At 43.8% G+C, this 21,833-nt stretch overlaps 1 protein-coding gene across 2 annotated transcripts in view; it reads left to right on the top strand.

Annotated features, from left to right (window-relative positions):
• The window catches only part of RADIL (Rap associating with DIL domain), a 427,719-nt gene that overhangs the window by 348,119 nt on the left and 57,767 nt on the right, over positions 1-21,833 (top strand). For both annotated transcript variants that reach the window (XM_069209977.1, XM_069209976.1), the window contains one exon: positions 19,895-20,067. In XM_069209977.1, coding sequence (XP_069066078.1) covers positions 19,895-20,067 — 173 coding nt within the window. The remainder of the gene's footprint in view (positions 1-19,894; positions 20,068-21,833) is intronic.

Genomic DNA, 21,833 nt, shown 5'->3' with positions numbered 1-21,833 from the left:
CTAATGTAGTGCCACTTGTTGCCTTCTATGCTTTCATGCCGCAGGCGTCACCTGTATTGAGCTTATTGGCAAGAGTCTCGCAGGTGCTTCTTATAAGTCTGTGTACGGCTGGGTAGCAGCCTGCCCAGCCTGTGGGCCCACACAGGTACTTCACCACTGATCGTGCAAGCTTGTAGTGAAATGTCACATGAGGGTGAAGCGCTGATTACTATCAGGGCCTCAGGACTTCAGTATCTAATGTGAAGCCATCCCCTGTCCATATGGTCCCAATCTGCGTGCTCTGTACCTCAAGTGTTCCCCTGGCGGGCGAGTAAGCTATGTCTCTGGCCAAATCACTGCAGGAAGAGGGTAGTCTAAGCCCCGATAGGCCCCGCCAAAGGTCTTAGGTCTCGACTCCTTGCACAGAGCCCAGCCCATGCATCAATACCATTCGTAGACCTCTCCTTCAAGAGCTGGTAATTCCGCACTCTGTCTTACTGGTAGCTCCCCCTGGGCCTGGCAGCGCATAGCAGGAAGGGCGGCATACCAATCGCTATCAGGGTCACTCCTAAACCATTTGCAGGGCAGGGTCCATTTTTGGCATGTGAGACGGTAGCTCTGGAGTGGCCTGCTCTTGGCCGCTTCGGTCATGTTCTGTCGGGGAGAGAAAGACGGCACTGCTGTGACGAGGAGGCACTCCGAATCCACTGGGGGCTTGCCTTGGCCATGGCAAGGCGGCTGATGCTATATTACAGCCAGCATGTGGTGGAGCTCCATGAGGACACATCTACACGGGCTCCATCTTGGCCACGCATCCCCTCCCCAACTTTTGGCTTTGATTGGAGTTGGAGTGGGACTCCTGCGACTGTGACTACTAGTGGGGCTTAAACTGAATGTCACATATTATGAATGGGGAGAAAACCACTACTGCTAGCCAGAAGGGAGTGAAACTCAGGAACTGCCTATTGAAACACTAGATGTCTGATCTTAGGGCACTAGGTGCATTTTTTGAATGTCGTATTTTTCTTTGTGTTGGTATATAAATACTCCTTTTTACATAAGAGCAAGTTTTTGATAGGACACTCATGTACTGCTGCTGCTGAACGTATTTTGAATTTTGCACCTGTTCACTCCCGTGTGTCTATCTCCCATACCCGAGAGGCCTTGAACGTCTTAACTTGCACTGTCACGGAGAGTCAAGTGCTAAAGGGTTACATGGCCCAATTGCTCAGAATCCATAGTAGGTCGGGCCCTGGGACATCCTGAGAAAAAAGGCCTCAACCCCCACTGTTGAGCCCAGAAGCTCCTGTCTGCCCGTGGCCCTCTGACTGGGGTTCTAACAGTAGGTTCCCCAGCTGACTGTGGACACAACTCTTCAATTGGGTGTGTTCCATGCAAATTTGGTTCGGTCCTCTTCCATCCGTGCTGAAACATCAATTTGCTATTATAACATTAGTGGTACAGGACGATACACAGCGCCAAATAACATTAGTGGTACAGGACGATACACAGCGCCAAAAATGAATACAAGCATTCACTTTTTGGGCAGTATAAAGCACCAGTGCAGAGGAAAGGCAATTTAGCGACCTGCAAAGATAATGGCGGATGAAAGAGCAGGCTGCTTACCCTGTTTTCCTGACACACTCGACCAGAGCTGGATTACTTGTAATTCATCTTTGCTGTGGTTTTTCCATCTGGTGTATAAGTTAGCACCTATTGGAACAGTAAGAGCCATATGTTTATCTTTTTTTATAAATCGTTATATAGTGACGATTTTCCATTTCTATTTCATTAAATAGCAATGATACCTAAAGCGATTTGTCTAATAAGAGTATGAACTGTTTTAAAAATTAGAACTACTTTATTTTAAACTCATCTTGCCTCGGAGCATTGACGCTTTGAGATGTAATACACTAAGCAACATAGTCTTTTTTTAAAGATTAAAAATTCACCTTGTCAGTGGTCACTGAATTGGTGACAACGAATTATTTTATTTCTTACAGAATTCACAGACTGTGGCAGCAGATCAACCAACCCTTCTCATTATGTGGCTGTAGATGATTTGTAGTCATTATTAAGCTGTATAAATTAGCTTATTCTCCCTAACTATGAGTGTTTATCATTACACCACATCCTCTGTGCAGTACAGTGTTACACATTAGTCTGGGCAGTGGAAGAAGGGTGGTAAGCCAAAGACATACACACCTCACCAGAGAAGACCCACTGATAATTTGCTGAAAGTCTTGTTGAGGTCTTCCAAGTAGGTTCTGCGTCTAGTGAATGGCAGATGTCGCTGATTGAAAGCATAGTCACTGTTATCAGTGTTCCTACTAAATTGTAATATTTTTTTAATGATTTGTATGTATAGCCAGTTCGACTTCAACTCCATAGCGTCTTATATGAGCTTGGACCTGGATCAAGTAGAGGTAGCAAGGTGGAGTGTTTCAAATATGACCTCGATGAACCAAGTAACCTTAAATTATTTTTTAATTTCTTTATTGACATTTACTTGTAGATTGTCTCACATGTACAAAGGTACAATCCTGGATACGTGTATATACATAATGTGATAACAAAGGCTTTGCAATCTTCCAGCGATTATAACAGTTAAGAAGCATGACATACGTTAACATTTGGAATGTCGAGATACATTGAGGGGGGTGAGTTCAGTGCCATATCTGTGGGAATATGCTGTATCCAGATATCTTAAGGATGAGCCAATATACATATTATTCAACATAACAATTTAACATTGCAATAATATTAATTATGTTCCCAAGTGTGATCAATAACTCTCTGGGTGGTATGACTTTATAGGACGTTCCGTGCCTACATGGGGTTAGGGGATCAGGGAACTCCATCCGATAGCCAGCGGCACCTGCTAGTGGAGCACCCCATAGGGGGGAACGGGGCAAGTGGGTGGAAAGGGGAAAGTGGGGGGAAGGTCCGAGCGCCCATCTTTTCGCGTAACATGTGGGCGGAGGTTACATTCCTCCCTGGGGCTTCATGACTGAATTACCTATTGTGTGAGGAAGAGAATGATCTCCTATGATTGTATTGAACTGTTTAAGGACATATGTGTCCAACATTGTAACTACATCACCAGCTCCCCAGGACCTACGGTCATGCATCGTGGCATCTGCTTCTGCTAGGGCCCACTTATGAGTTACTCAAAGTCAAAACTCAATCGTGAGTGGTGAGGTGCTTTCCAGTTCATAGCGATCAGTCATTTGTAGAAGACAGTCACCAGGTCTACTGATTTCAGTCAGTGTTTGTTGTGTTTAGTTCATTTTGTGATCCCCAGCAAACACATGAGCGGATTTAAAGGCAACTGGACATCGATGACCGCTGATATCAGCTCCAATACCTGAGTCCAGATACAAAGCAATGGAGGGTACTCCTAGGCAATGTGGATGAATGTGGCGTCCACATGGTCACATCTTGAGCATGCAGCGAATGTTCCTGGAAACATTTTATGTAAGCGGTGCGGTGTAAGATAGATTTGATGTATATAATTGAATTGTGTGAACTTCAAGTGTGCGTTACGTGCAACTCATTTTACCTGTTCTAGAGCCATGATCCTTTGTTTAGGGGTTAGTTTTGGCCCAGGCAATCATCCCATTTAGGTTTGCTTGGGGTTAATAAAACTTGCAGTGTTGCACAGAGAACTGATACAGCTCGTCGGCCAACCCCATGCGTCTGGAAGCATTGCAGACCTAATTACACAAGCGGTTCGGTTGTTCCTGGGGGGCACAAGTCTGCAGTCGTTGCCTTGACAACAGTGTGGGAAAGGAAGAGGCCCACCCTAATGTCATAGAGTTCCGGCAGAATCAGAATAAAAAGTCACCTGATTGGGTAATTCCAGCAACACTCCACAGGGTGGGATCATGGACCCACAGCAGTCTCTTCATGGCCGGTAGGCTCCCTAGGGGTAGTTGGGTGTTCGTCTGGGTTGAATATACCAATTCCACGTGAGCTTGGCCATACGCATGAGTTTACCCATTCCCCTACTTGGTTTATCTGAGGAGAATAGCCATTCCAAGAGATCCACATCCCACAGGTCAACCTGGACCAAACCATCATTGTCAATTGTTTTATCTCCAGCTAGCCAGCACATGGGCCATTGCAACTGTGCTGCTGCGAAGTACAGCTCCAGATCCAGGACCCCAAGAACTCCCTCAAGGGAAGGGCATTGAAGAACTGGTAATGAGACCCACTTTCATGCCAGTCCCCACACCACTTCAGATTCTAGATTTTGAAGAATTCTGAAAAAATATTTGGCCGGTATCATTGGTAGAGCGACAAATAAATATAAGAGTCTTGGGAGGGCCATGATTTTAGCCACTGATGCTCTGCCCATAGGCAAAAGGGGCAATCGTAACCAGAAATGCATAGATTGGAAGAATTGAGGTTAAGGCTTTGTCCGTATGATAAATATTTTTACCCCAAGATATCAAAAAGTCTCGAGACACCAGGGGAGACTACCTTTGTCTAATGAATCCCGGCACGCCCTTGTTCTACCTGACGGAGTGGGAATATACACGATGAGTCCACCTTGAGTCTGGCTAATTTCCCAAACCGAGCAAGAAGGGCATAAAGGGCTGACATTCCAGAGATATGAACCCACAAGTATATGAGGACCTTGTCTGCATACAAAGACACAATATGGCAGTCCAATCCCACCTTAATGCCCAAATCCGGGCCCCTGTTGCAAAGCATGGCTGCCAATGGCTCTATGGAGAGGGCAAATACTACTGGGGATAAGGAGCAGCCTTGGCGAGTTCTCAGTTCTATGGGAAAGGAACGTGAAATCTGATGTCCAGTGCAGACTCGTGGTGCAGTGTATAGGAGCTTAACCCAACCTAAGAATTTGGAGCACATTCCAAATGCCCACAGCACACTTAGTAAATAGGACAAGCCTAATGTGTGGAACGCTTTCTCAAAGTGCAGAGAAACTGCCATCGGAAGGCCATTCAAAACTGCATATAGGAGGCCAACTATCAGTGTTACAGAAGAAGTAGTCTGATCTTGTGTGTACCTGATGTCCTGGTGCATAGTACAAATATTGCCTCTCCCCTGAGTGTCCCAGGCACCATACATTATGTAAATCAGATATCCTAGACTATTGCGGGAAGTGTTTCGTTATGTGTATGCCTGCTGTACCCGGTAGTGGGGGCAATGAACGATCTAAGTCAGTATTATGTATACAAATAAAATCACCTCCCATAGCCCGGGACTTTCAGGGCAAGTAACACAGTTGGTGAAAGGGTATCTAAGAAAGCACCTTGAGTGTTATTGGGTGCATAGAGGAATATTAAATAAAAGGGGCGTCCCATCTACGATGCCCTCCAATATTACATACCTTCCTTCTGTGTCGACTAAGACCCTGGATTTCACAAAGGGGAACTCTAAGGCAAACTAAATAAGGACTCCCCGAGCATAGGCCGAGTACCCTGTTCCATACACAAGCCCACTCTATTTTCTATTTACTTTGTCCAGCGCCCCTGTAGTGATATGGGTCTCCTGTAGATAAGCAAAATAAACATGATGTCGAAGAAAGGCATAGATCTTGTGTGTCCGTGCAGGGGTAGCTATACCATGGATATTTCACGTTTGCACATTAAAAGTAGTGGCCATGTGTTCAATTTATGCACTCTTGGGCTCCTGTATGCCCCACATCCCCACCACCCCACCCATCCCCCGCAACCTCTACCATACATCCAATCATCCAGACAATAAAAAAGAAATATTACACAATTGTAAAAAAAACAACACCCTATCCCTGGCCTGAGCGCCCAATGGCACCATGCCACAACCCCTCAAACAAATCAACTGGCATTCAACAACTGCCTGAAGTATAGTCATGTTATTGCTGCACAGTTTGGTGAGGGCAAGTTAAATGTAGTCTGGAAGCAGTCACGATGTGAGCTCTAGACGGATGGCATGGCATTGCCTCCGGATCTCTCTATTTAATGCGACTTACCTCTATCTGAGACAGTGGACTCCAGAGGATCCTTACCCCCTCGCAGCCCTCTCACCTCCTGTTAAGGGGGGGCACCCTTCCAGGGCGTATGTTGAGAGCGGGGTGACCATTGGGACCAGATGGGTACTGGTGGTGGAGAAAAGTGAACCACTGGAACCTGATCTGGATTCTGATAACTGCTCGGTGTGCAGTAGTGTGAAGGAGTTTGTGTTGTGAAGGGAGGCTTTTGAGACCTCCCTAGCTTGTTCAGCTGCCACCTGGGCCTTGGCCATGAGAGATCTCTTTTTACGTCACCTTGTTTTGGGTGTCATCCAGTTTTCAGTCTCCGAGGTCTCTGCCGGTACACCTGCTAGGTTCTTAGCATGAAGCCAGGTCTATACATCCTCCAGTGAGTGGAAGACATGCACCAGTTCCCCATCAGTTACTCACAGCTTTTCTGGGAACAGTAGGGCGTATTTCAGATTCAATTTGTGAAGATGTTGTTTGACTTTGACATAACAATTCCTTTGACGGTAAACCACCATTGTGCAGTTGGGATACTCTGTAATTGTTGCATTTTCATGTTGCCATGGACCTTTGGTGTGAAACCGCTGTAGGAGTAAGCCCCGGTCTCAGTAGTTAAGCAGACAAGCTATTATTGGACGCAGTGGAGTGCCTGGCAAGGGAGGCCAACACCTCGAAGCAATGGAAAGGAATTTCGGTACCTTGTCTTCCAGGACTATTTTTGATAGGCAATTATCAAGAAATAGTTCCACGCTGGGGCCTTCGACACTCTCTGAAGCTCAAAGGAAAATGTTGTTACGTCTGGAGCGTCCCTCTGCGACCCCCGCCGTGCGATGAAGAATAGCAACTTAGTCTTCCACTTGTTTAGGTCGGTCTTGTAAGTTCTGCACTATTGGTCTTACTGTGGTGAGAGTAGATTCTGTTTTCTCCACTTGGTCAACCAGTTTACAGTAGTCAGCTTGTAGTATATTCACAACTAAGGAAACTGTGTCAATTCGGGTCTCTAGAGAAGTTTTAGTGTACGTGATAGCTTGGAGGACCTTGTCAAATTGAGCGGAGTGCACCTGAAGAGTCACTTTGAGGTGTTGGAGGCTGTCGAGAGTCTTGTTAGCAGGTGTGGAGGGCGTTGGTGCCTCACTCACACCAGCAGTCAATGACTTTTTGATTTGGGGCTTCTCCATCATTTTAGGTGAGCACAGGTAGGCTGAGGGAGACGTGATAGGTACTGGGGTGAGCAAAGCTCCAGTGGTGGTGAGGATCAGGCTGCGTAATGTCGATGCAATCTCGTCTTACTTTGTGTATGATGTAGAGGTCAGTGCAAACAATGCGGGCCAGGGAGCATAGTCATCACATGAGAATAATGTGGACTGTGTGATATTAGCAAAATAAGGATGGATTGCGTCAGGTTATTCAGTACCACCGACACCTGGCACTGAATTAGCTATACGTAGAAATCAGCCCGTGTAGCACAGGAGGCATCAAAGGCCCAGTGAGCTACACTTTCCTCCTCTCAAGCAGCAGATCAAGCCTCTGATCCTCAACAGGAAGGTAGAAATACCCCCAAGGCTTTGTTTAATTAGCCAGATGTCGCTATCCGTCTGTAACATTATAAGTGGTAGTGGGGGCCAAATGGTGGATGCAATAGATTGCTTTTTTAGAAGGGCCTATCTCATAGCCTAATGGGGCCTGCTATTGTGAATATGGAGGGGAGAAAGGAAAAAGGAAGTCCCTCAGTGCGGAGCGTTTCTACCTGGAATTTCATGCGCCCAACATGCGCCTGCTGGGCTAACCGTTTTCCGATTTGTGGGGGCAGGTGCCACTCTGTGTGCCGCACAGGCCCTTGGGTGTCAAATCAGAGCTGTTGTGTTTTAAGTTTTTAGTGTCCCCATGCTTCCAGGTCCTCTTTCACTGACTGCGCGGCCCGGAGTCCCAGCGGTGGTTCCTGCCTCACGCCCGCACAGTGGATGGGAGAAACCAGGGATGACAGCCACTGCCTGCTAGCTCAGGAACGTCCCAGTGCACATGCAGAGGCCTTAAGGTGAGCACCGTGGGGCTGGGAGGGAGTTACGGGCACCTGCGCAGGACAAGCCTTCATGGCTTTTTGGGGCTGCCACGCTGTGTCCACAGTCTGTGTGAAGCCTTGACGGAAAGCTTAGAACCATACCTTGAGACCGACGCGGCCTAGTTGCTCGGTCGCCTTCCTTAGCTTCGGTCCACAGTGATCCGCCATTATCACGCTTCCACAGCTCTTTCGGTGTTTTAGCCCCACCGCATCTAGTACGGGCCAGAAATAAGCATTAATGGGCTGGATGCCACTAATTATAGCAGGATATTTGCTGGGGTCACACGAAGCATTGTTGTTAAGCATCTGGTGCAGCCGCCATCTTGGCCATGCCCCAACCAAGTAACCTTATTCACAAGCACATAACCAGATCACCGCTCCCTCATAAAATAGGCTACGGTTTGATGCAAAGACTAAAAGCAAATCAGCCAGAAACTAATTTGAGATGGTTACAATTACTAAGATTTTGGTATGTAACTAACTTGGCAGGGTGGTTAATTCCAGGTACCTTGCATACTCTGCGGAAAATATGCTTCTAACAGCTACGAAATTGTCACTTTCAGGAACCAGCTAAAAATGCTGGCCCTTGGATCAGAAAGGAATGGCCTTCTTTATTACATAATCCCAAAGTCTTGCACCTTACCAAGATGTCTACCTATGTGTCCTTCCACTGGGAGCTGGACTGCTGCATGCAGTCCCTGGATGTGTCTGCTCTGTGGAAGACTGATCGAATATGTTAACTTCTACCATGTTAAGACCTAATTTTATCAGGTTACTGAATTGCTTTGTCAGGGCCTGTAATCAGAGAGGCGTGCAAGAATAAGTCAGTGCATTAATAATACATAGCCCTGCTATTTTTACCACAGGCCAAGAGGTTCGGAAGAAAAGAGAAAGCGAGGCTGATTTCAATCTGCATTGAAGCAAGGCCCAATGGAACGGGGACAGGGGGTAGTGCACCAATAATTCACTTACAAGTCCTTACTTTAATTGCATCTATCTTCGCTCCTCATTGCGAGTGGCCCGCTGTCCTCAGACCCCTGTGCAGATCCCAGTTACAAGCTATACCTTGTTAAATTTTGGCAAGCTATATGTCCTGGAATATAACAATTGTTATATTTTGCCTGGCTATACGTACGGGAATTTAACAAGGAAAAAATCTCTGTAATTTCCTATAAAGGTGCAGATTTTGGTGTAGTAAGCACTAGAATCTACATGTTCTTCCTCATCGTCTACTAATAGGTGCTGTTTACCGTATCCAATTAATTCCATCTGTGACACATTTCAGTAAATATCCACCAGGCCACTCATAATGCCTTAAAGTATGCAGGCTTGTTTTATTTTAAATGTAGATAAGTTATGTGTTCTTATTAAGTGGAACATCCACCTCGGTATCTAATGTTGACCGGTGACTACAAAACTACATTCCATGACTGACCTCCTCGATTGCCTGAATGGAAGACACCTGTCTGCCGCTGCGGTGGCCACCCTAACACCACGTTGCATCAGCTGGTATGGGTGGTGAGTCACTTCACTAGGTCTCATCCTGTAGCTGTGGTTCTAACCCAATAGAACATCATTGTCTCTCACCTCCTCCAACAGAGAACAAGGTGTCACTCCAATAAGTTTGATGGGAACTGTCAAACTCTAAATAATGCCTTCAGTTTTTTAATATAACCCTTGACCTCCAACAGGAGTTGCTGAAGTGCTTTCAACATTGTTTTACATCATTGGGCTTTCAGATGTTAGGCATAGTCTGGAACCCTGATCTTATAGCCTTGCAGTCACCTGCCGAGCTTATTTGAGATCCTTATATAGTTTACACTAAGTTAGTATAGCTGTCAGAAAACATGGGCTCCACCAAATTACAGGAGGATTTCCTTGAGCCTTAGCATTTGTAGGCAAAACAACTGAAAGCTTGTCATGGGTTATATGTCAGAATATTATTTGCCAACTTATCGACTGACATGAATATTGTGTCCAAAATATTGTTTACAAAAGTATCCTCCCTTTTGGGTGTAGAGTTTACATTATTATCTCAGATGGGGTGGTATTTTGTAAACAATATTTAGGACACACATTCAGACTATATTCTGACAACAATATTCTGGTAGCAGACGTTGTCATGCTAGACCTGTCCCAGTAACGTGATCTCTCTTCTGATGAATACTTCTAACTGCAGGCTCCACACCTTTAGAATATTGCCCAATGCTAGTGTAGATCTAAATAGTTTGTCAGCAACACCAGTAGGTACTGACATATGGCCCTTTAAGTGGCAGAGAGCTGAGCTGCATAAAAGCGCCACTCCTAAATGCTGATGTCGGTTCCCTTCTTTCTGCCCTTTTCGATGCCGATCTAAAGCCCACTCCCGACGTTTTTGATTTTCCGATGACTCCAAAAATTATTCAGACAGTGCACAACGGAAGGCGTCTTCCCTCAAATCAACAGGATTGAAACTGTTCAGCAACTGCACAAAACAGATGTTGTCCAGAGAGTTTGTTTACTCCGACAGGGACAATACTCTTCCCAACTCATTCTCTTCTGTTCCAGAGGTCTCTAAGCCACTTTCATTTACCCCCTCCGGTACACGGATCAGTGAGCAAGAGGCAGGATACGGTATTTCCTCCGTGGCTGGCAATTTTTCATGTCAGCCCAATAGGTTTTGCAAATTGTCGAAAAAGATTATACTCCGACTTCCATTTGCCCTCGCTTCTGTTTATACTCACACCAAAGTCATTTTCAGTAGATCATGCCTCTGTTTGCAAACAGTCAAGCCCCAGCTGGGCAAAAACTGCAATTGAGCAGTTGCAATACTCTGACAGGTGTGAGGGATGCTTTTTGTGTTTACCTGCGGTTCACAGTGGGGTCAAAACACTTCCAATTTTCCATGTTGCCCTTTGGCTTATGTCAATCCCTTGGTGTTCACAAAAGTGATGTTGGTGGGGGGGACTCATCTTCGGAGGTCATGCATGCATATGTTCATGTACCTAAATGACAGGCTGCTAAATGAGGGCTTGCCACAGTCACATATACACTATCCCCAAACGAGAGGCTGGGCTCTTGATCTCCTTGTGGTTTTTCCATCAGTGAACTGACGTGCCAGTTAAGACCTGCACAGTGGTTTCTCTTCAAAAGGGCTATCCTGGACACAGTTGCATTCAACACCATTCCACCACTGTAGCACGTCGGGGCAATGAAGCAAATAATCCTGACAATCTGGGATCAGTCCTGGGTCTCATTGAAGATGATTGTGAGGGTTTTTTGGTCTCCTGGATATATGTACTCTCCTCATCTTATTTGACAGATGGCAAATGCTGACTCTGCAATGGTAACTAAGGTATCAATGGGCCCAGCATCTAGGTTTCCTGTCCAACGCTGTCCAGACTTCACAAGAGACAGTACAGGACTGCATGTGGTGGCAGGAAATCACCATCCTGACTTGCACCAAGCCACTTTATCTGCCACACCAGAGTTCATGAATTTAATGAACACATCACTGCTGGTTTCAGGGGTAATCAGTGGGAGAAAGAACTAAAAAGCCTCTGGTGTGTAGTGGTTAGATCCAGGCCCACATTAACCTTTTGGAGCATGCCCTGGTTAGATCTTTGGGGGTTCATTGAGACCAAGAAAGACAAGGCGGCGCAAAAGAGGACTCTGTCAAGATGGATAGTCCACTACCGTAAAATCTCTAGTGCTTTGGCTGGTCCCCCAGACAGCATGCAGATTCATTCCACTTCGGCCAAGGCCACCAGAAAGGCGTTCCATTTTACCCATTCTGTCCTATAACACCTAATCTGAGACCCCTCCTGAGACCCTGCACCTTTTAGAGGAACTGCTGTGGTATGTATTCTAAAGATGATGCATATACAGTTAGTAGCACCTATTACAAGAAGAAGTTACTTACCTTTGGTAACACTCTTTCTGGGCTATACTCTAACTGCAGACTTCTCACTACCCTCCCACATCCCCATTCTTTCAAGTGGACTCCTGAAAATCATTATAAGTTTCCAATTTATATTTTTGCCCGCTGTCATCTGCAGTTTGTTTAAAGTGTTCTGCGTCTGAAGGTGCAGAAGTAGAAGGATTAAGAAACTGATGTCAGTGTGCAGAAGTGGTGCGTATATATGGCACCATTCTTTTACTTTTCGTGCAATGTGAAGTCACCACAGAGCCATACATGCCTTCAACCTTCACACGAGGTCATCACTGAAAAAAGCTCTGGATCCAGTCTGGCACTTGGGAGTATTCTAAAATTGAGAAATCTGTGTTTACTGCACCTAAATTGCACGTCCAACAAGGAAATTCAACATAAACCAAAGCCAGACTGGTATCACTGTATGTGCAGTAGCTATGGATATGCCTGTCTAGTCATGGGAGCTGACCCATGAGAGGTGTAAGTAAAGATCACCACCAGCAAATTATGCAGTGAGGAATGGGGTGGGGTATAAATGTAGCATTGTCCTCCAGAATATGCCAGTGCCTCCTGATCTCCTGCATATTCTTGTGGCTGCGCCGGTTAGAGCATGCGAGATACATTCTCACTCTAGTGACTAAGGGCCATATGTATGAACACATTTTCCCATAGACATACAAAGGGTAAAAACCTTTGATACATCTGGCCCTATGTTTCTGGGCAGGGTGAGATATCAGTCCTTGAACCACGCTCGCAAACTGAGTAGTAAGTTTGTGTAAACTTTTCACTTCACCAATCTCTCTGGTTTTCCTTTAAAAAATATCCTGCATATGTTACAGTATGCTTTCTTTCACCAGATGCTTCTCCGGGTGCACTTTACTGCTGGGCTTGCAACTTATGAGTTCATTCTTTCGACAACTTATTCTGTTTCTTCCCTTTCTCACAGTTAATTTTTTATGATATTTGCTCTTGATAGATGCGTCCAAAGGGAATTTCCAGTCATCCTGGAATCACTGCCCCAGCGTACAGTAAGGTATTTAGGGATTTATGTGACCAACAAACTTGCGGACATTTTTAAGCTTAATTATACTGCAGTTGCGTTAGTTAAAATGTAAATTTTGCCCCTGCTATTATTCCTTTTTATCAACTTACCTTTGATAGGGCCTAGTGCATATTTTAGAGAACTTGCAAAGGTTTTTCGAAATGTTTATGTCGGAGTAAAAAACCCAAGGTAAAGATACAAATCTTAGAATTAGGGGTAGAAGAAGGTGGTCTGACTATGCCTCATATTAAGACCTACTATCAGGCTGCCCTCTTGGACAACCTCACTCAGCTCGCTGTATCAGTGTCCGGGTTTGATTGCTTTTTCTTGAATCTCATGGCTAAGGAGAGTGAGGTTCAACTCCCAGTGTTTTTGAAGGCGGCTAAATTGCCCAAAAACTCAAGGTATAAGTCCTTAGGGGACTTGGCACAATGTCTACAAGCCCTTTAAAAGCAATGGGAGATCCCCCCATGCCATCCTGGCACTCGATTAAAAGAGGCACGATTGTGGGCATTGACATCCTGGCATCCCATTCTATGACAGTAGGAAGAGAAGGGTTTTAGAGAACTGGGCGATTTTTCTTGTAGGCTCAATCTTAATATTGTGGGTATAGTACTACAGAGCTGCAGCTAAGTTTTAGACTAATAAAATGCTTTAAAAAAAATAACTGTAGGGAATTCGACGACTGAAACGCGCTTGCCGGTTGACATGTTTTTTGAGAATAAGCTTTTAGAGCTACGTAATTGGTATAGATTTCCCAGAAGAGATATAACCCAAACAGTAGTGCCGGCATTCTTAAAGAAAGTCAAGAGAATGACAACATTAGTAAGATGGGGTATACGTTGTTAGAGGGGCAAACTATAAAAGGATGGCATTTCTTGCAAGATGGCTGGTGTATTATACTCCATTGAGGATTAATAGAATGTATCCATCAAATCCAAATCAGTGTTTCTGCTGGAACGCAATGGATCGCAGCCACTTGAGTCATATCTTTTTCTGCTGCCCACGACTGCAGGTTTTCTATATGATGTGGTTGCTGAGATTCGTAGGGTAACCCGTGTTTTTATGTTACCTGAGGTTACATTGACCTTATTTGGCTCCTCCTCTGCAGTATACAAGGTCATTAGGTTTTCCTAATGGTTTATCTCATTTGCGACTGCAGTGGCCCGTTCTTTGATCTTGCAACTGTGGAAATCAGCAAATGTTCTTACTATTGACATATGGAGAGGAAAGACAGGAGAAGAACTAAAATCTTTGAAGAGGTTTATGCTAAAAGAGTGGGGGCAATCTCTAGGTTTTTTTAAATACGTGGGGGTTATGGGAGCCATAAGAGACAGTTTTATAATCATTAAGTGATGGGATGCTATTGTCGATCTGTTTTGCAGCGGTACCGTAGGCATATCGTCACTTTTTGTGGGTGGTGGTATTCCTGATATGCCTTAAATAATAGTACATACATGCAGACACCGTAGAGTAACGGAGAAGTATATGGTTTTCATACGGTCAATATGCTTTGAATATCTCTGTTATGCATATGTGCACTTTATTTCAAATGTTGATGGAATGTTGTGGAAAATGTGGATGTGGAAGCTTTCAAAATGTTTGCTGATTTTTTCACTTATCTGTGGGGGGTGTTGTGGGGTGATTTTATTAAGATATGCACTTTAACCATGGCTAGGTTTTAGAGTAATGGATTTGAGCGAAACTGTCTTGCTTGCTTTATTTTAATTTTACACTTTATATGAACTAAGCTGCTCGTTTTATTATTGGAGTTTTTTTAAAGTGTGTTTTACCCTGTCAATAAAAAAAGAAATTAAAAAAAAGATATTTGCTCTTGATAAATATCCCTCCGTCAATTCTCTTTCTCTTCCTTGCTTTGTGTCATGCTTTTGACCTCAACTTGGTCAGTGAAACAAGCCAGGTGAGTGAGAGGAATCAGAGGTCCAGGTGTACGAATGTTTATGTGGCACAAAGGTTTGCTACATCGCACAGTGTTGTGTTAAATGCACCTTCAATCAACTATAGCACGCAAAAGGATTTTGTGCCAAATGTAGATGGCAAGCGCCGCACTGTAGCAGCATTGCGTTGGGTAGAGCAATACACCTGATAATCTTTTTAAAGAGGCTGTGACAAATGCGAACATACCAGACATCCCTTGATTGGTTGATTGATTGATTGCATAACTTATAAAGCACATAGATACCAACAAGGTTTCCCAGTGCTAACCAGAATTACAGATAGCAGTGTACAAGCACCTTCAAGAACAGGGATTTATAAACCCGCATGTTGGAACAGCCAAGTTTTCAGCAATTTCCGGAATGCTAAAATAGAATTACATTCTTTCAAGGTTCGGTGGAGATCATTCCATAGTTTAGGTCCCAGAAAACTGAAGGACCGGCCTCCTTTAAGGACTTTCCTTACTCTAGGGATGACAGCTAAGTTCTGATGGCTTCACCTTAAAGTATGCCTCAGCAAATAATTGGTCACTAAAGATCTCAAATAAACAGGTGTAGTATGATAAAAGCATTTATGCATAGAGCAAAGAGCCTTAAAATGCACCCGACTTTCAATGGGCAGCTAATTGAGAGATTTTAACAGGCTGGTGCAGCTGGTGAACTGTTGAGGATGAAGCAACAGGCATGCAGCAGCATTCTGTACAATTTTAAGGCGTTTGAGTAAGGCTTTAGTCACTCCTAGATATAAAATATTCCCATGGTCCAGCCTCGATGTAACTAAGGCTTGTACTACGGTGCGCTGAGCTGCAAAAGGGATACAACAGAGGATTTTCTTAAGCCATTTCAATCGGCCAAAACAGGTGGCTGCCATCTTGGTGATCTGTTGCTTCATAGTCAGCTCTTGATCCAACAAAACTGCCACATTTTTTACAAAAGGGACAGGATGAGGAGTAGCGCCCATAAAATCAGGCCAGAAATGTGGGCCCCATGATATGGAAGAATTTCCCACTAATAGAACCTTTGTCTTATCTCCATTTAACTTCAAGGAGTTAGCACTCATCCAACTGGCACTTTCAGGAGTCAGGAGGGTAAGGCAGTAGCAGTCTGGTTGTCCTTCTATGACAAAGATACTAAAATTTGAGTATTGTACGCATATGAAAAAAGAGTAAGCCAAAGCTCTCAACAATATCAGCAAGTAGTCTCACACAAAGATTGAAAAGTACAGGGCTCGATATAGAACCCTGAGGCACACCTGATGTTAGAATGTGAAGTTTTTGACCTACATTGATTAGCATACACTTGAAAGGAGCAGCTCTCCAGGAAAGATTTAATACACACTAGTGCCTTGCCTTGCATACCAAATTCCTCAAGTCTCCTGAGAGACTATTATGATTAACGGTGTTGAATGCTGCACTCAGGTCTAATAAAGGAAGTGCAGCTGCCCCACCTTCATCCAATTTGTGTTTCAGGTATTCTGTAACCCCCAGAAGCGCTGATTCAGTGCTATGACCGGCAGGAAAGCCCGACTGAGAGGAATGGAGCCCTTGGATTCCACTGCTGAGCCAGAATCACTAAAGTCATGAAGAATAGGGTAATCTGGCTTTGGTAGAATCCTAGCACCAAATTAAACCAAGGGAACACAATGAACAGGAGAATTATATTTCCAAAGCAACATGTTACTTCTATATATTGCTCGTTGTTGTATTATAGGTTTATTAGGACCATTGGCAAGGCATTGAGGTACTTTGAGGATGGGTAGCACTCTACTCTGTGGTTCTATATTAAGCAATGTTATTTAAATTGTTTTTTTTAAAGCAGTTGCATCCAGTTTCTAGTCTATGGGAAATGTAGATAGATGTTCATTGTTATTGATGCAAATGCCTTAGTATTTATCGATTTACATTTCTAATTATGGTGCTGATTTCGAGTATGGCGGATGGGGTTACTCCATCACAGACATGACAGATATCCCGATCACCACACTATGATTCCATTATATCCTATGGAAATTGGAATATGGCGGAAGAGGTATCTGTCACATTTGTGATGGAGGAACCCGTCCGCCAAACTCTAAATCAGGCCCTATGTTTCAGATTAAAAGGAATGTATGAAAAGTGTATTAGTCTATCGTGTGGTTGTCCTAGTACACTGTATATTATTGTATTGCAGAAGTGTTGTTAGCTAATACAATCAGACGTATTTTGGTCCATGCTTATTTAGGTCAGCAAACCTCATGGGAAGATCTCTGTCAGATCTAGTTTGAAAAGTCAAGGATTATAGGACAGGAGGCATTAACTGACATTGGTTTAGTTAGTACAGGTATGAAATAAGCCTGTTATGTAAATCATGTGTATTTAGGGGATGGCTCGCATGCTGTGTCTTGCCAAGGAGTACAAGTAAAAGATTACATTTTAGCTGATGTTTCTTATTTGTAATCACAATGTTGTATAATAGTACTGAAAGTTGATGGAATTACATTGGTGCTGTTCGTGCTCCCGCAGATGTGTTTCATAAAAGCAGGACTTTGTCCTTGTTTCCAAATGTAATTGGGTATTCTAACATGTCAGTGATGTGTTGCCTGTGTTGTTGTTTATCAGGTTAATTTTAAAGATATGATGGAAGAGTATTCGATCCATGTAGTTAGTGGAATAGTTTCAGCATCCTTCTAACCTCCAGGCAATCAACAATAGCCCATATTTTTTTCTAGGAGTGGATTCCATAATTGGGCAGGTTTCACAGGGAAGGCTATACCACCTACAGTTTTCTTCTTATGTGTCAAGTACCCAGTTCACAAAAGACCTCACTCGCCAACCTTTGCATGGCGGCACAATGGTAAACCTTATTCACCCTCCTGCAGATGCGGAACTTAACGAGGGGCTCATTGTAGCATCAGTACAACGCTTAGTAGATACACCACTGCACAATATTAGACCATAAACCTAGATCTTCGCTCTATATTTCAACACTGCATTGCCTGATTTGAAGTAAATTTAGGCTCCTATATGATCAGATAGCCTGATCTAATTTTGTGTAGTCGGATGATGGCCGGTGGTCAGCAGGAAGTAATCTGTTTAAATGAATGAAAGATCAAACTTTCTATGTAAAAGACCTTGGGGCATATTTATTTTTACTTCATGTAGCAAGGCCCAGCAAGGAAACTTGCTGTGCTGCGTTGCGTGAAAGGGAGAGAGCAGAAATGCTCCATATTTACGAAGAGACCAGGCATTTCTGCGCTCTCCTTGAGCTGGTACACTTTGTGCCGCCTAGCGCCAATGCAGGCACCCTTCCACTGTGGTCAAGAGTGCCTGCATTATGGTCAGTATTGCTTTGGAGCAGGAAGGGTACCTTCCTGCACGAAACCAATTCAAAGAGGCATATTCTTCTTTCGATATGTGCTGCAGAATGCAGTACACATTTGAAAGAGGAAGTAACAAGAAGAAATAAAGATATTTCTCTTCTGTGTGCCTCTGTTAGATAGGCTTATCATTTTGCCACAAACCCAGGTTTACAAGTCTTTGTAAATCTGAGTTTGGCTCAAAATACATTGGTGGATCCATGGGAACACACTTGCTTCCACCCCTGTAATGCCTAACTGATGGAAAGTAACACAAGGCAGAGGTATGCGCTGCATTGCATTACTTACTAATACTAAGACTGTGCAAACTATGCTAGGTGGTTTTGCATGGCTTAATAAATGCTAAAATGATTTTGTGTCTGGGCTGCGCTACAAAAGCGAAGCAACCCCACTTAAAATCATAGTAAATCTGGGCCCTTGAATGAAGCATCTGTTTGGAAATAAAGTGGTACACATTTCAATAACTTACCTTTAAGTAGTATTCTGTTCCTTCTTCATCTCAAAGCAGCACTATGAGGAACAAAAGGATCCAGGCCTTGGAGGGTTCTCCAAAGAAGCCTAGGTAAAGACATAGATTATAACACATTCAAAAATATTTCACTCACACAAGGCGTTGTATGGATTACAAGGAAATATACACGATACTGATAGACTTTGGCAGAAATCATTTTTGTGTCAGATATTATATTGTGCTCAAAATCAGCAGTGATGGATCCAGTCGGTGCAGAGGACAAGGTAGCAGGTTCTGAGCTAGGTCTACAGCTGTAATTAAACCTCAGCTCTTTGCACAGGTGGATGGTGGAATTTCCTCGTTCACAGAACCATTAGAGAGCCCATTCCTCCTTCCCATATGATTCCAAAGCATCCATTACAGAGAAGTTGAAGCAGGACTGCAAACCCCCAGTCTAAAAACACTCAGGCTTGGCATAGTCCTACTTTTCTTTTGACTCATTTCGAATCTCGCTGTGGTGCACTGTGAATTTTGGCCAATGCTGGTTTAACTCTCCAGTCTTGGTCCATGAGTGATATGAATAATGAACTCCCCATCATGCTGACCCTAGGCCCCTAACTGGAGGCAAGCCCTATAGGCTTGGTTACAAATACATTTTCCTTTGGATTCATTGATGATCGTTTATTAAGGGCATTGCGAGTGATGATCCTCTGTTAAGCACATTGTGATGAAACCCAGGTTGCTCAGTACATGTAAACTCGACGTTTCCTTAGGAGTTAGAGTGCATTATTTTCAGTTGTTTGTTCCTTTCTCTGAAGCCTCTACTCTTTCCTCGGAAATCTTGTTCTAGACTTTACTTTTATGCAGAGGAAGTGAGGGAGTGCAAGAAACACCCCAGAGAATTATTGCATCTCTGGAATGTTGTGTTAACCATTGTCAAGAGCTGTCCCTGCAGTATCTCCTATTAAAACAAGATCATCACTGTACATTTTTTGCATTTTATTTCAGCGCTGGAGAGATGATGTTGGCTCAAGCTTTTGAACATATGTTTTCCAGAGCTCCCAGCTTTACTCTGTGTTACTGGGAACTCGTTTAGCTTAAGAAGAAGCTTGGCAGAAAGACAATAACTGCAATTCTGTCTTTCCTCTGCACAGGGCCTACATTGGGTTGCTTTCGGTGGTCAAAAGGTGTGAAGATCCGGGCCTGCTTGCGGCTGCTTTTGGAATGGATCCGCAATGTGGGCTTTGGCCACTTGGCTGAGCAGTTCTTCAGCAAACTTCATAACGCTGCACATTTGTTGGCCACGCCGAGTGCTCAGCTGTCACAGGTATATGGAGGAGGTTCCACAGTTAGATGATCGGTAATATGAAGATTTGTCCGGCTCCGTCAGTCAGCTCTAGCTCAGCCTGGCTCAATATTGCCGCTTCGTTCACAACATGCCTGATATAAATTATTTTGGCCTTACTTATGAGCGCCCCTGCAGAGTATGGGATATGTGCATCCAATGAAATCGGATTCCTCCAGACTGTTAATGCACTGGGTGCAAACATTACCCCCAATTATGTGTTTTGTCCTTCAAAATGGGGCGTTGCAGACAGATTTTTGTGACTTTGCATCAAAATGTATGTATTTATATCTTTAACAGGCTTTTTCCCGTGGTACATTTCAGTAGGGTTCAGCTGCAGAAATGTGCCCGGAGGACATTGAAGGGGTGCAGAATTTATCGAAGGTTAACTGTCCACAATTTATAATTCCTATCCCTGCATTCATAGAAGGGTTTCCCCAGGGATCCAGATTATCCGTCCCACTTGTAATCACGTTTACGGCCCAAATTCACAAAGGAGTTTTCCAGATTTACAAATGTTTTATGCCAATAAATAGAAGTAAACTACACGTGCGTGTACCGAGCAGTGTATTTCTGACAGTTCACGCACTGGTATTATCAGTAAACAAATAACTTGTAAACCACTTGTGTGTATAAATTGTGCCCTTGTGAGTTTTTCTCACTTTTCATTTGTAGCCGATTCCAGGCAGTAGGCTGAGAATATCGAATCTGGATTATCGCAGATCACAATATAGACATCAATTACAATTGTCAAAACTTTGACTGCTTTACTAAAGCTGGCCCTCATTTGTTTGTAATGGATTTTTTTAGGACCCAATTGATAGTTGTTTTCCCCTAGTAAAAGTGACTTACTCCTGGAAATACGGGGGTAAATCACACCTTAATTTTGGGAGTAAGATACAACTATTCGTAAAAAGATAATTGGATCCTTCAAGGGAAACAGACGATGGGCAACCACCCTTTACCACATCTGGAAAGTATTTTGAAACTGCAGTATTTACACTTTACCCTTTGGGCCATGGTAAATTCTTCGTTAAAATGACTGTTAATAAAATAGCTTTTAAAGTACAACATGTTAATTATGCTTGTCCTCGGAGTGTAGTGCGTTGGGAAGAACAAAGTGCCCGCGTTGGGAAGAACAAAGTGCCCGCTTCCCCCTGGAGTGCTGTCATTTAATCTTGACATCTGGCCGCTCAGTGCACGACCATGACGCAAGTAAATGGAAATGTCACCACATGCCCTGTGTGTAGCACCGATGGAAGAGATTGTAGCTGCTAGCACGCACACGTTGGCTGCTTATGGCCCATCTTTTTACCCTTTTTGGGAAGTACATTAGTAATGCATGTTTTTGTTGGTGGGATTTTATGAGGATTTGTTAGTTGTTCTATGTCTTGCCAGTAAGGTGACCAGATTTCGAGGAGCAAAAACCAGGGCAGGTCAGACATAAAAGAAGGTCTAAAAACTTTACTGTCACTTTCATGCCCGACCTGTCCCGATTTTTTGCGTAGCTTTGTAAATGCCTATACGTGTGTGTGTGTGTGTGTGTATATGTATGTATGTATATATATATATATATATATATATATATATATATATATTTTTTTTTTTTTTTTTCACAAAACGACTATATGTAATAATAAAATTAGCTATGGCTTGACCTCCCACACCCTGCGCCCCCAACCGGCCCCCACACCCTCTCTCTCCTCCCCAGTCTGTCTCTGTGCTGGGAGCAGACAGGGGACTGTGTT

This window comes from Pleurodeles waltl, chromosome 10, assembly GCF_031143425.1.
Source record: "Pleurodeles waltl isolate 20211129_DDA chromosome 10, aPleWal1.hap1.20221129, whole genome shotgun sequence".
NCBI lineage: Eukaryota > Metazoa > Chordata > Amphibia > Caudata > Salamandridae > Pleurodeles > Pleurodeles waltl.
The sequence above is the reverse complement of the archived record's forward strand: the minus strand, read 5'-3'. Positions and strand labels throughout refer to the sequence as shown.